The sequence below is a fragment of the Macadamia integrifolia genome, chromosome 6 (assembly GCF_013358625.1).
Source record: "Macadamia integrifolia cultivar HAES 741 chromosome 6, SCU_Mint_v3, whole genome shotgun sequence".
NCBI classification, from domain to species: Eukaryota; Viridiplantae; Streptophyta; class Magnoliopsida; order Proteales; family Proteaceae; genus Macadamia; species Macadamia integrifolia.
The window spans coordinates 20392962-20406972 of NC_056562.1; the positions used below are offsets into that span (position 1 = coordinate 20392962).

Here is a 14011-nt window from a genome sequence, read left to right on the forward strand (position 1 = left end):
TCAAATTGATCGTTATTGGATTGGTTTTGGACTGAGGTATGTTGAGACCAGCTGAAAATCGGACAAACCGAACAAACCAAAACCAAACGGAATGAAACCGATAAAAAATAAGTGATTATGAGGTTATAAGTAGATAAATTGATTATCCATTTTTCACAATATTAGGAAGAATATTTTTTGTCACAAGGGGAATTATTACAAATCAATGAATTTGAGGTTATGAATAGAGAAATTGATTTGTAAATTGTAATAATACTTCCATTGATCTTATTGTTCATTATACAAAATTTGTTGGATAGTTAAATGAATGATTGGATAATAATGTTCATTTTGTGATTTCAATATTAGTTATTTTCTTAATAATTAACTATCCATTGGTTTCACTATTAGTTATCTTTCCCTTATAATGATAAACCATGATTTTGTCACAAATTTAAAGTGTTTTCGCCAAATTTTTCATCATTAGAGGATATGAATATAAGATGTCATTATGGTTCAAGCCCGATAATAGACCAATCAAAACAAGTATTAACCTAATGTTGAAAAATCGAAATAAACCAAAATCAAAACTGATCGAAAATTGAAGTTCCTTAATGGATTGGTTATGGTCTTCCTCATTCCTAGACCGAAATCAATTCAGCCCATTCAAAACTGAGTCAAATCGACCATTTGACTCCCCTACTCGCAGTAACCCAAACTTTTTCTCTTGCTTCCCTAAAAAAAGTGAATTTCTGCCTGCTTCCATTGATAATTCAAAGCCCCTAGATTGACACTAGTCCACTATGCCCTACTATAGCACCTTGCATCTCCCCTAGCCTTGCTATATGACTAATCCATATCAATATCAATATCAGAAATGATCAATATCGATGTCGATACCAATATTATGAACTAATCCTTTGTTACCGTAACCCTCTTGGGCTTGTACACAAATAGCTCTCTCACATCAACGATGCATTCCATGTCAAAAATAGCTTTCACCAATGATTGGCTCTTCCCTAATGATCCATGATTTAAATTTCGGCCCATCCAGCCTATAAGAAGAAGAGCATGTACTAAGGGATTGATCAATCCGACATTGATCTATTTGACCGATTATGTTAAGGAGCTAACCGATAATCAGGTTGACCGAAAAATGATGACTTTGTATTAAAAAGTTGATCGGTTAGACTAACCAATCATACTGATAGAATAATGTCAGGTTGACAGATACATGAAGTAGCCCAAGGATGGAGATCGCAGGAGAGAAAAGTGCACAATTTAAGAGGTTTGAGTAATTATAACTACTCTCATAAATGGGTTTTTCAGTTGCAGAAATTCATGCTATAAAAGGAGCATTAACAGACTCCAGCAGATCAAACAAGTTTATACATTTATCTTTTTTTTTTTTTCAAGTATATTAGTCTTAGTTATGTCAAGCAAATTAGCAAAAACCATGATGGACTATGCTTTATTCTGATTATCTCAAAGACCATGACGACCCGTGTATTGTCATGGTTTTCTCAATTTTCATTCATGGCAGCCCTTGTTTTACTATAATTGATTGTGTTCCTCTTGGATTGATTTAATGGACTGTGTTCTTCTTCTTTTTCTTCCTTATGAGTTTGATTTCCATTTTAAGTCCTTAGAGCAATCGAGGCACTGGAAAGACCTCACTTTTCTAATTGATTATAAGTCAATCAATCATATTCTATAACATTATCTCGAGTCTGTACAACTCTGCCACACTTGCGCATATCACCATCTGCCTTAGATTTATTGCCAAGACTGTAACCAATAGATTCTCAATCTCATCCGCTTTGACTTAACATAGATGATTGAAATATCCATATAGAAGTCCTCAATTTGCCACAAAACTAGTTGTCTTCATTGTGAAGGTGAAACATTGGCTAAGAACCCAAAAGAAGTGCTCCAGGTGGTACTAAAACTCCATGGGCTCTCCAGTAATAGATTTAACTATTATGGGATAAGGGAGAGGCACTAGGGGTGAAACAAGGCCCAATTGGCCCTGATTTGTATCAGAGTAGGGCTAACACCTAACCATAAGAATCAATAACCAAATTTCATTAATAAAAGGATAGGATGATAACCTTAATTTATAGAGAAAATTCCAACGTCCCCTGAACTTTGGTCTTTAATCAATGCCACCCCTGTACTTTTCGAAATAACAAAAACACCCCCTATTAATTTAAAAAATGCCAAATGCATCCCTGCTGTTAGCCATCCCTATTAAATGATGGAATAACTATCAGTTATTTTATTAAATGCCCAAAACACCCTCATTCAAGATAATTTGACCACCTTACCCTTGCCCCTTCTTCTAAACCAAAATCTGCAACTATCGATTATCCAGCCTCCGGTGTAGGTTTATGGGCACCTCTCCCCTTTGGCGAGGTTCGTGGCTACCTATTCCCTCCGGCGGGCGAAGGTTGACAGAATTAGGCTTCATTCCCCTTGATATCATACCTTCAAACAACGACTTAGGGCCCGTTTGATTTTGTTTCTAGAAACGGTTTTTTTGTTTTTCTGTGCTCAGAAACGGAAAAATACCCCAAAAATCATTTGATTTTTTTTTTGTTTCGTTTCACTTGTTTTTGGAAACAGAAATAGAAATTTATGCCTATTTCTATGTCTAGAAACATGAACGGAGAAACAAGTTAGGGTCCGTTTGATAACGTTTCTGCCGTTTTTGTTTCAAGAAACGGAATTTTGAGTGTTTGATAAACCTCTTGTTTCTTGAAAAGCTTCTTTTTCATTTCAACAGACCCTAAACTGGCCAAGTTTGATGCCGTCCTCCACCTCCATTCTACCTCCTCCACACACCCTATTCTTCCCCTGTTTCCCTCTTCATCTCTCCCTACAATCATGGCTGCTGTTGCAAAGAACCTAAAGGCAGCAAAAGAAATTAAATTTAGGAGATCCAGGAATCAGCCCATTTCAACTTCAGATCCAGACCCAGAAATCCCTTCTATCATTCAATCTACTCGTCGTAAATCCACCATCTCTTCTTTGCTCCTTTCCACTTTCACTAATAACACCAACAACATGAACTAATAACACCAACAACATGAACATGAAGAACATCAGAAACAACAACAATAACAATGTTTCCGATGTGTCGTCAACGTTACAGCACAAAAAGAAGAACTTTACATCGGCAACATTCAGAGGGCTTGGGCGTGCTACATCTTCACATGTGTCAGCACCGGAGACAAGATCGGTCTTCAGCAGATTGTCAAGCTAAGAAAGTGAGGAAGAAGAAGCAGAGGAACCCGCACAGGAAGAAGAACTAGCAAAGGTTGACGACGCCAACAACTGTGGTGAACCCGACTTCCGTTGCTATTGTTCCTGATGTTTGGTGCTCTCTAGGTATCGCTTTCTCGTCATGCCGCCCTTGTTGATTGTGTTGTAGCGAGAAGGCCTGTGGTGGGAAAGGGAGAGTCGAGGGGAGAGGATGAATCATAGAGAGGTTTGCTTTTCTTTTTTTATAGCTTTTTCCTTCAACCGACGTCTTGGGTTTGAGGGATTTTATCAGGTTTTTAACATTTATGGTGAACCAAAGTCGTTTCAAGAAACGACGAAACAAGTATGACTTGTTTTGTCAATTGCGTTTCTAGGAACAAAAATTGATATAAATTTTGATTTATGTTTCTAAAAACAAGAAAAATGGAATGACTTTATCAAATGCTTTTTAGGCCATTTCTGCTCTTTCTAGGAACAAAAACGGCAGAAACAGCAGAGACGAAACGTTATCAAACGGGCCCTTAGAATTGTTTTTCTGTTTCTAGAAACAAGTGGGAACGAAAAAAATTGTGAAAAACCCAATACTTCACTCAACCTACCCTAACCCCTAACCCATTGTTGAAACTTTTAGCTATCCAAATGCGGTGATTCTAAGCTGATTGTGTGAATTTTGTCTTTATGAAGCATATATGCAACTCCAACGTCATGCCTTCACTCGTGAGTTGCATTCCTATAATGTCGTGCATTCACTCATGTTTGAACTCGACTACATTGTTGAAAACGTTTCAGAAAAGAAAAATCAACACCTTTTTTGTATTTTTAGAAATCGTTTCTTAGTACAAAAACGGTAAAAACTGTTTCTGTTGTTTCTAGACATCGAACCAAGAGAAACAAAATCAAACGGGCCCTTAACCTTGGCGGATTTCTTCAGTTTGCAGACTTTGGATCCTAATATTATTAGTACTAACATTAGGATGAATATCGTGCTTTTTCATCAATTCCAACACTTTCCCAACGTCTTCAAACTTCTGTTCTTTATAAAACCCTGCAAGTAAAGTCCCAAAAATAGAAGTATTCAACTTACAACATTTCCGATCCATCTCAGCTAAAATCAAGTAAGCCGAACTAGATGATCCCGATTCACAAAAAACTTTGATAACTGTATTACACGTACCTAAATTTGGCGTAATTCCATAAGTTTTGGGGAATTCCGTGAAAATTTGACTTACCTCTTCGTACTTCTTTTTGAGAATGCAAGGAAACAGGAGGGCATTGAGGGATTTAGCTAAGCGAGGGATACCCAGTACGTCCATTTGCTTGAAGGTGCATATAGCGTGATCAAGCATCACAGATTGACCGTAGAGAACAATGGCATGCGACATATAGCGCTCGTTTTCGGGGCGGCTATTCAGCTCATCAAAGTTGGAGCTGATAAATTCGAAGGATTTAGATTCGGAGATTTTTGAAACCGTAACAGAAATAGCAACGTGATCCAGGTGGACTTCAGGGGTGAGAGTAGCAGCACAACATATTCCGAGGATGCGTTCAGGGTTTTTCTCAGATTTCAGGAGCCCCAGAGCAGCTCGAGTTTTTTGCTTGCTAATGAGAGGAGAAGAGTCTGGGCTAAGGATCGATGAGAAATAACAACGATGGAGAAAAAATTAAGGCGCAAACGAAGATGCAGAAGCCATGAATTTCAGATTCAATGGTTGAAATGCTTGTGTTTACAGAGAGAACATTGGGTTTCGAACTCCCAATTGAAAACCCTCTGTTTCTCGCCGGTGAAGAAACAGAGAAGGGAAATCCGCTGGAATCACATTGACCTTTTCGAGACCAACTTTGCATGAGGAAATGGGTAGCCGTGAACCTTGAGGGGAGGGGTGCCCACCAACCTACGCCGGAAGCTGGAGAACCGATAGTTGTAGGTTTTGGTTTAAAAAAAGGGTAAGGTAAGGTGGTCAAATCACCTTGAGCGGGGATGTTTTGGGCATTTAATAAAATAACTAACCGTTATTCCATCGGTTAAAGAGATGATTAACGGCAATGATGAATTTGATATTTTTTAAATTAATAAAGGGTGTCTTTTTTATTTCGCCGACCCTATCCACCCTAGGTAGAAATCTTAAGCCTTGTTCAGGCTGAAAACGTTCAAGCGTCAGGGCAAAACTTATACCCCTAAGAAGACCCGTGCTGAAGTTGGATAGGCTTTTGATTTTGTGTCAAATTTTCAACAAAATGTTGGATAAAACTCATTGAATGTTGAATTATACTATTTCACAATTCGGGTCTGTCCAGATATTTTAGAAATTAATATTTACCTTCAAATCTTCAAAAATTCTGAACTTTTAAACATTAATTCAAATTCAATAATTCAAATGTTGTTGAAAGGGATCTTTTCAAATATTTATCTAATACGTGAAAAAAAAAAAGTTCCTTATCCTTTTTTTTGGTTGAAAAAAGTTCCTTATCTAATGCCTAATGGTATGAGAATAAAAAATAGTTTTTTTTTTTTTAAGAATTCATTTGAAAGTGAGTCCTATAAGGCTAAAATTATTATTATTATTATTTAGTCATTTATTTATTTTTGGTGAAAGTTAAAATTAAATCTTATCTTCAATAAACAAATCAAATCTTTTTATTTATTTATTTATTTTTTATTTTCTAACTATTTCAAATACAAAAGATTTTATGATGAAACATGTCTCTTTGTTTGTTCAAGAAATTTGGACCGATTTCAAGATCATTTGAATAACCATTGATCTAATCAACCCTAGTGTTGTTATTTTGATCATTTTTCAAAATTATCGGAGTCCACATTCTTTCCAGCAAGCGATAAAATGCATTGAACATCAAATGACTAAAAATATCTAGACACATGCCCCAAGAGATTCTCAGTCATCTGATGTTCACTGTATTAGCATAAGTGTAGCGACTGCGGACAAGTTTTACACAAATTATCGACCATTAAAGATGATCCAAATTTACGGGGTGCTTATCCAAGAATTTTTTTTGCACAATGCTGGGAGAGGAGGGGAGTAGGGGACTGCTGGAAGACTTTTGAGTGTGAGAAAGTGATGTGAAAATTCAATCGATCAAAGATGAGGTGAGAAAGATTGAGAAAAGAATAAAGATAGACAAGTACGAAATATATATACACAGGTCTATTATAAAAGCAAATTGGATTGTAATAATAGCAGTCACATGGGAAACGACGTCTTATTCCAATCCCATTCTTTGGACTAGTTGGGTCTCTGCGCTTTTTTTTATTTTTTTTTATGAAAGGTCTGTGCGCTTTGTGCCTGTCTGTCACCTGCGACGCCTGTGTTGGCGTCTCTTTTGGCCAATATACACTTCTGCTTCATCTTTAGGCTACTCGTATGGAGTCAATAACGATTGATGAACTCTCTCTTCTCTCCATGCTTGATTCTAAACGGGATTCTCTTGTCAAGCGGTGAACCTGCAACCCCTATCCACAACAGTCCAGAAAAAGCGATTTCAATTCTATCCGTTTCTTGTCATACTCTGTGAAACAGAGTGCTCACTGCTCACATGGGCAATTGTTCTTCACTACTTCGTGGGTAGAACAATGTCTCTGGCTTATTGTGAAAGCTTTGCTTTTTGATGGGTTTCTTAGCAAACCTTCTTTCTGAACTGGGCAGGTGCCGCAGGTCTCTGAAAAGCTTTGCTTGTTGATGGGAAACCTTGTTTCTGAAGGCAGGTCTCTGATCGTGAATTAGAGTAGTCCTTAAGCTTGTGGAGACAATCAACTTGTCTACTATTTCATTTGAGCCTCTGAAAAGAACATCTCTGCTTCAACTTACTACCCTTTGGAGATTATTAGACATTTCAAGCCTCGCCTAGGACACCTCAGTTTCAAGGGCTCTATTGATTTGTACTGTTATGTGCTTCTGGGTTTCTGTAATTTGAAGCTCTAACCATGGCTTCCGTTGTTCATACTTCATTCTTAATTTTTATATGCATCATCCTTAATGGTTTTGTGCACTGTCAAAGGCCCCCAGTTGTGAACGTTGGTGTGGTGTTTACATTTGATTCTGTCATCGGTAGGGCTGCGAAAGGCGCCATGGAAGCTGCGGCTGCCGATATCAATAAGGATTCGAGCATTCTTAATGGAACCCAACTTAACTTAATAATGGCGGATGCAAAGTGCAGCGTTTTCATGGGGTCCATTGGAGGTAAGCCCAATTCCTTTTTCTCTGTGCACAAAACGTTCTGCCCGTGAACTTTTCTATAATATCTTGTCGTGTTCATCGATTCAAAAATTGCAACTTAGTCTCAACTGTTACTACTCACAATGAGAAAATAAGCAAGTTTTGTTTATAGAGACCTGGTGTAGTGATCCTTCCAAGAACTTCGTTTTCTGCTTTGCTCTTAGTCAATTACTCAACTCCTATCTCTAAAACTGAGTTTTTTTACAATATGAATTGGGAATATCTCCTCTGTTACGAATATTTCAGGTTCTAGGAAAGTTAGTGATTTTTTAAGAAGCTAGCAGGATGCACGAGGCGGAAGTACTTATTGGAAGGATTGATAGAGTTCATTTTCTGCTGTCAACATTGAAGAGAAGTTTTCAATATTGGTAAAATGTGCAATATCCTAGCTCTTAGGTGAAGGAAACATGGCTCATGTGACTGCAATTAGTTTACCCTTTTCAATTGTAAGGAAATGCATTCAGAAAATCAGGGAAATAAAATTGGGGTAGAAATGTTTCTGTTCCAAGGATGAATGTGAAAGAAGAAGATTTAAGACACAGTGCACAAAATGATTTCACAAGACCTTATCCAGTTATCCTATGTCAGTTTGAAATTAATCAGGTTAGTTAGGCACATATCACTCTATGGTTCATTTCTTAAGTTCTGCCCGCTTTAAATTATATTGACTAGTTTCTCTAATGTAAGGGTATGATGTAGGTATAACTTGTACTTGGTGGTGCTTTATAATTTAATGGTATGATGTAGTTCTACTGGACTAGTTTTCGTGCCAATCACCTGATTCTATATTCTGTGTACTAACTTTTTCAGCTTATACGTGTCATTTCTGCTTACGTTCTCATATCTTGGTACTTCATACCCTTTTTCCACCATGTCAAGCTTATTGTCGTTTGCACTCAATGCTGTTTATTTGTTGTATTAGGTTCTGAAAGATGATACTTATATTTTCCTGTGGAATTACATGATATTGACTGCATAGAGTTTTGCCTGCAGTTTTTCAAGTAATTGAGAAAGGTGTGGTCGCCATTATTGGACCACAATCTTCAGGAATAGCCCATATGATCTCCTCTATTGCAAATGGACTCCAAGTGCCTCTTATCTCATTTGCTGCCACCGACCCAACCCTCTCTGCCCTTCAATTTCCCTTCTTTATCCGAAGCACACAAAGTGATTATAGCCAAATGGCGGCCATGGCTGATTTGATTTACTATTATGGGTGGAAAAGGGTTATTGCTGTCTATGTGGATGATGACTATGGAAGGAATGGGATATCTGCTCTAGATGATGCACTTGCTGAGAAAATGTCAAAGATTTCCTATAAAGTGGCATTTCCACCTGGTGCCAAACCTGGTCAAATCGCTGATTTGCTTAATAATTCCAAATTGGTCGGGCCACGTGTTTACGTTGTTCATGTTAGTCCTGACTCAGGTCTCACAATCTTCTCCATAGCCCAACAACTTCAAATGATGACCAGTGATTATGTGTGGTTTGCAACAGATTGGCTTTCTACTAAATTAGATTCCTTGTCATATGTGAACCAAGCATTGCTTCTTCCCCTGCAAGGGGTAGTTGGGCTCCGTCAGCATATTCCACAATCCTCACTGCAGAAGGCCTTTGTGTCTCACTGGAGAGAATTGTATCGAAAAAGTTTAGTTAGTTCTGGGTTAAATGCTTACGGCCTCTATGCTTATGATGCAGTGTGGGCTGTTGCACGTTCTATTGATGCATTCTTAAATGAAGATAGGGACATCACGTTCTCTTTTAACAAAAATTTACATGATATGAACACATCACTGCAGCTGGAAAAGCTCAAAACTTTTGATGGAGGCACCGATCTCCTTAATAAATTATTGTGGACAAACTTCACAGGTTTAACGGGTGCAGTACAATTTGATGCGGACAGGAATCTCATTGGCGGTGGTTATGAAATTATTAACGTTGACAAGGCAGCACTCCGTAGGATTGGTTACTGGTCTAATTATTCAGGTCTTTCAGTTGTAGTACCAGAGACATTAGAACAGGGACAGCATAGCTATTCCCAGTTGGATCAGAAACTCAGCAATGTCACCTGGCCTGGTCAAAAGACAGAAAATCCACGTGGGTGGGTGATTGCCGACAATGAAAGACCATTAAGAATTGGAGTCCCAAAACGAATTAGTTTTGTTGAATTTGTAGCAGAAAATAATCACAGTAATAAAATTGAAGGGTATTGTATTGACGTGTTTAATGCAGCTCGGGAACTAATCCCCTATGACATTCCTTACAAATATTTGGCTTTTGGGAATGGTCAGTCCAATCCCAATTACAATGAGCTAGTGAGGATGGTTGCTGAAGATGTAAGTGCACAGTGATGAATTCCCTCTGTATTGCTTATCAGAAAGGAAACATTGGTCAGTCATTGGGTTACAGGATGGATGTGGCCTATCTGGACATAAGGGCATCATATTTAGACTAGTCCTATCCTAGTGATCTCTTGCGCCAAAAATTAGTCCAATGGAATGTCTCTAAAATATTCGTGTAATGGATGAGAGCCTGTCGATTGGTGTTCAGAACAATCTGTTTGGCTTGATTTTGGCCTAGGAGATCTCTATATACTGCAGATGTGTCCCAAATCCATTGCATTGTGGGCCACAATTTGTGCTTTTTTAAATAGATCCACTTTGCTTATCTCTAGCTTAGTCTGTAATTGCATGGCTTATATTTTTCATTATGTTGTTAGGTTTTTGATGGAGTCATTGGGGACATTGCTATCGTCACAAACCGGACAAAGATTGTTGATTTTACTCAGCCATATGTTGCAACAGGTCTTGTAATAGTAGCTCCTATCAGCAATAACAAATCAAGTGCTTGGGTATTCCTCAGGCCATTTACTGTGGAGATGTGGTGCACCACTGCTGCATTTTTTGTATTGATTGGAGTAGTTATTTGGATACTTGAGCATCGTGTCAACAAAGATTTCCGTGGCCCACCTAGTCGACAGCTCATAACTATGTTTCTGTAACCTTCTCATGCTAATTGAAACCCCATCCAATATTTTCTCATTTTTAGTTTTGAAGGTCATGATTTTATTAGTCTCATGTCCCAGCTCTCCACCTTCTCTTGCAGGTTTAGCTTCGCAACACTGTTTAAGACTAATCGTAAGGACTGATTAATTTGGCTTCTGCCTTCTCTATTTTAATCAAATTCTTACCTCTGCCTATTATGTTATCTTCTGTTTGCTATTTGTGTCTGAGAGCTACATTGATTATACCATTTGTGTTGTTTACTAATTACAGAAGAATATACCATGAGCACGCTCGGGCGGATAGTTATGATGATATGGCTTTTTGTGCTGATGGTGATCACGTCAAGCTACACAGCAAGTTTGACTTCATTTCTTACAATCCAGCAGCTTTCATCACCTATCACAGGAATTGACGGTTTGATTGCAAGCAGATTGCCTATTGGGTATCAAGTTGGTTCATTTGCTGAGAGCTATCTGAAAGACAGTCTTAACATACCTTCATCAAGGCTGGTTTCTCTTGGCACACCAGAAGAGTATGGAAGGGCACTGCAGCATGGGCCAAGCAATGGAGGGGTGGCAGCAATTGTTGACGAGCTTCCATATTTGGAGTTGTTTCTTTCAAAACAGGCAGGCTTTGGTATCATCGGACAAATGTTTACCAAGAATGGATGGGGATTTGTAAGTGAAACCTTGAGCATGCAATGCACACTAACCTATATGCAAGCATATATTCAAGGCTTTCAAGAGCATTTGCATATGTTGTTTCATGCATTACATATATATGTATGACAACTAGTAGTGTAGAAATAAGAGGACAAATTTTTATGCTAAAATCTCATCTCAAGGCTTGTTTATCATTTTTCCAAACCCGTAAACTTCATGCTTACCTTGTTCATTTTATGTTTTTCAAAATTTCCCTATTATGTCTATTAGGCACAAGTAATTGTAATTTTGTCCAAGGTTTTATGGATTTACTTTGCTTTGTTTAACTCAAGATGTTATTTTCTTAGAGTAATCGTCTGACTGAACTATCAATTTTCTAAAAGCTTGAAATGAGGCTGATTAGAGTAATTGATCAAGTTCTTATCATATATCAGGCTTTTCAGAGAGGCTCTCCTCTTGCTGTTGATATGTCTACGGCAATCCTTAGACTTTCCGAAAGCGGTAAACTCCAGGAGATCCATGACAAATGGTTTTGTAAGTTGGGCTGTGCCAGACAGGGAACACATCAATCCGATCCTAACCAACTCCAGCTAATCAGCTTCTGGGGTCTCTATCTTCTATGTGGGGCTTTCTCGCTTACCGCCTTTCTTGTGTTTATAATACAGATGGTTTGGCAGTTTGTTCGATCGAAGCAGAAACAGAGGGATCTTTCTTCTCATGCTTCTGAGCCATCAAATGCTCGATGTTCTCAGGTCATCTATAGTTTCTTTCTCTTCATTGATGAGAAGGTGTGTGACAACCCTGAACCCCCCAGGCAAGTTCATTGATGGTGCAGATACGCATTGGGGATTTGAGATTGGCGAATTTGATTAATGCAGGAAGAGGCTAGAGTTCAAAGGTTTTCCTTGGTGGACCTCTGGTCAGCTTTGGTGGTTTTCTTTTATGATTTAAAACAAGTTAAGAAAAATAAAAAAGAGAAACATTATCTTGTAATGGTAAAACATGGGTGGGCATATGGAAATGTGCCCTCCATAGATGCATTGACATAATTAAAAGTTGGAGGTTGTAATATTATCCCATCTTTAGGCATGATCTAACATCCATATATGAATCATGTAAATATTGTTTCTTCAATATGTTATAAAATGGCGAAAGTTTCCAGTTTCGCATGAGGAGCGACTCTGTTAGTTGTCTTGTATTTATTTTTCAGCTTCAAACTCGGAATGTGATCTTGCTCTAATACCAATTGTTGAGAACCTAATCAAGCTTGTCCAATTCTGTGGAGATGGTTAAACTTTCTAGAATTGAGAAGGTATACTTATTCAGTTAGAGAACCACTGGCCTGAACTTGGATATAAACCATCAATTTGGCACTTGGGACTATATGGAAGGAGAAACCATTTGTTTGAAGTTGAGATTCTGTTGATCTTTCTGATTGGCTTTCTTTAACATCAAAATCCATGGATTCAGAAATCAAAATTACCACCTTGAACTTGATCACATTATAGATGGATTTTTGAATTAAACATTTGCCTTTGGATAGGAAAATTAATATGTAAACTACACTAGAGGCGCCCTGAGCCGCACAGCATATGCTGGAAGTCAGAAGGTCCGTACTACCTGCCTAACCCTTCGCTCCTAGGGACTGTAGATCGAAAAGCGCCTTCTAAACCACTCGGCAGAAGGGAAGGGGACCTATGTATTTGCATGACCCCTGCAGATTTGACCCTACCTACCCCTGGAGCCAATCCCCTACCGGTCCTGCCACCATGCCACAGAACAGGAGCTTGTGTGGAACCTTTTCTTTCTGGCATAACAGCGGTGGAACGTAACAATTCTTCCCCTCAGCCAAGTGTGAGAGAGGGTGAGGAGAACTTATTCCTTGATAGTACTTTCTTCTAGTTATGCCTCAGTTTGCCTACTTGTGTGGGGACTTTCTCGCCATCTTACAAGGATTACTCCGTAGCTAATGTGAATTAGTGATTGGACTTTTGTGTCATCATTAACTCTCAACATCTATTATATAAATGATGTGGTAAAAAAAAAAAGAAAAAAAAAAATATCAAAGTAAGCAAAATGAGTTGGGTGCCATCAATGGGGTAGATCAGAAAAATTTGAAGGACAAATAAAGGAAAAAGAACCAAATTACCCATCTAATTTTTCATTTAAGCAATTTATCTTACTGAAATGCACTAAATAGTGTTTCACCTAAATAAAGAAAAACTTAAATAGTGCCACTTTGTGGCAGTTTCACACCTGCATATATTTTTGACATTTTTACCCCATCATCGTTATAAAAATGTAATCTTATCAAACAAGCGAGGATGGGTGTAGCGGTTGACCATAACAAGTTTGAGGGAGGAAGGGATACCTACAAGTCTCTAATAGGGGTGTGGCGCATATGATTAGCACCTCATTGGAACATTTTTGCTACTATGTATGGAGGCAAAAAAATGTACAATGATGAGGGTTTACCATAGAACAAGCACTCCTCAAGATATTTTAGTAATACACATCTTTATTTTTATTAAATTGACTTAACAAAAGATTAGATGGATTAATAGACTGAACCAATATTGTGGGTAATTTAGTAATTTTACCTAACCGAAAAACCATTCCTCATCAACTTAGATTGCAAATGTTGGGGATCATATCTATCTATCATAATTTGATTGAGTGATTGATGGAGACGCACAAACAGCTGAAATATTCTTGTCCAGAAGGATAAGGTTAGTCCTATTCTTGTCCAGCGTAAGAATAAGGGGAGAAGTGTAGGACCCATGCATTTTACATATTTAGAATGGAGCTACCTTGGGTTTTACTCTCTTTTTGCAGGTTTTATATTTTCAAGGCCTTAAGGACTATCGGGAGC

The 14011-nt window shown here is 38.1% G+C and overlaps 1 protein-coding gene across 1 annotated transcript; it reads left to right on the forward strand.

Annotated features, from left to right (window-relative positions):
* The first annotated feature begins 6462 nt into the window (after positions 1-6462).
* On the forward strand, positions 6463-12308 carry LOC122082364 (glutamate receptor 3.7-like). The gene is made up of 6 exons (XM_042649868.1): positions 6463-7436; positions 8466-9808; positions 10192-10469; positions 10578-10609; positions 10748-11154; positions 11574-12308. The coding sequence occupies exons 1-6, from the start codon at positions 7181-7183 to the stop codon at positions 11964-11966; spliced, it is 2709 nt and encodes a 902-aa protein (XP_042505802.1). The 5' UTR covers positions 6463-7180; the 3' UTR covers positions 11967-12308.
* Positions 12309-14011: the final 1703 nt, after the last annotated feature.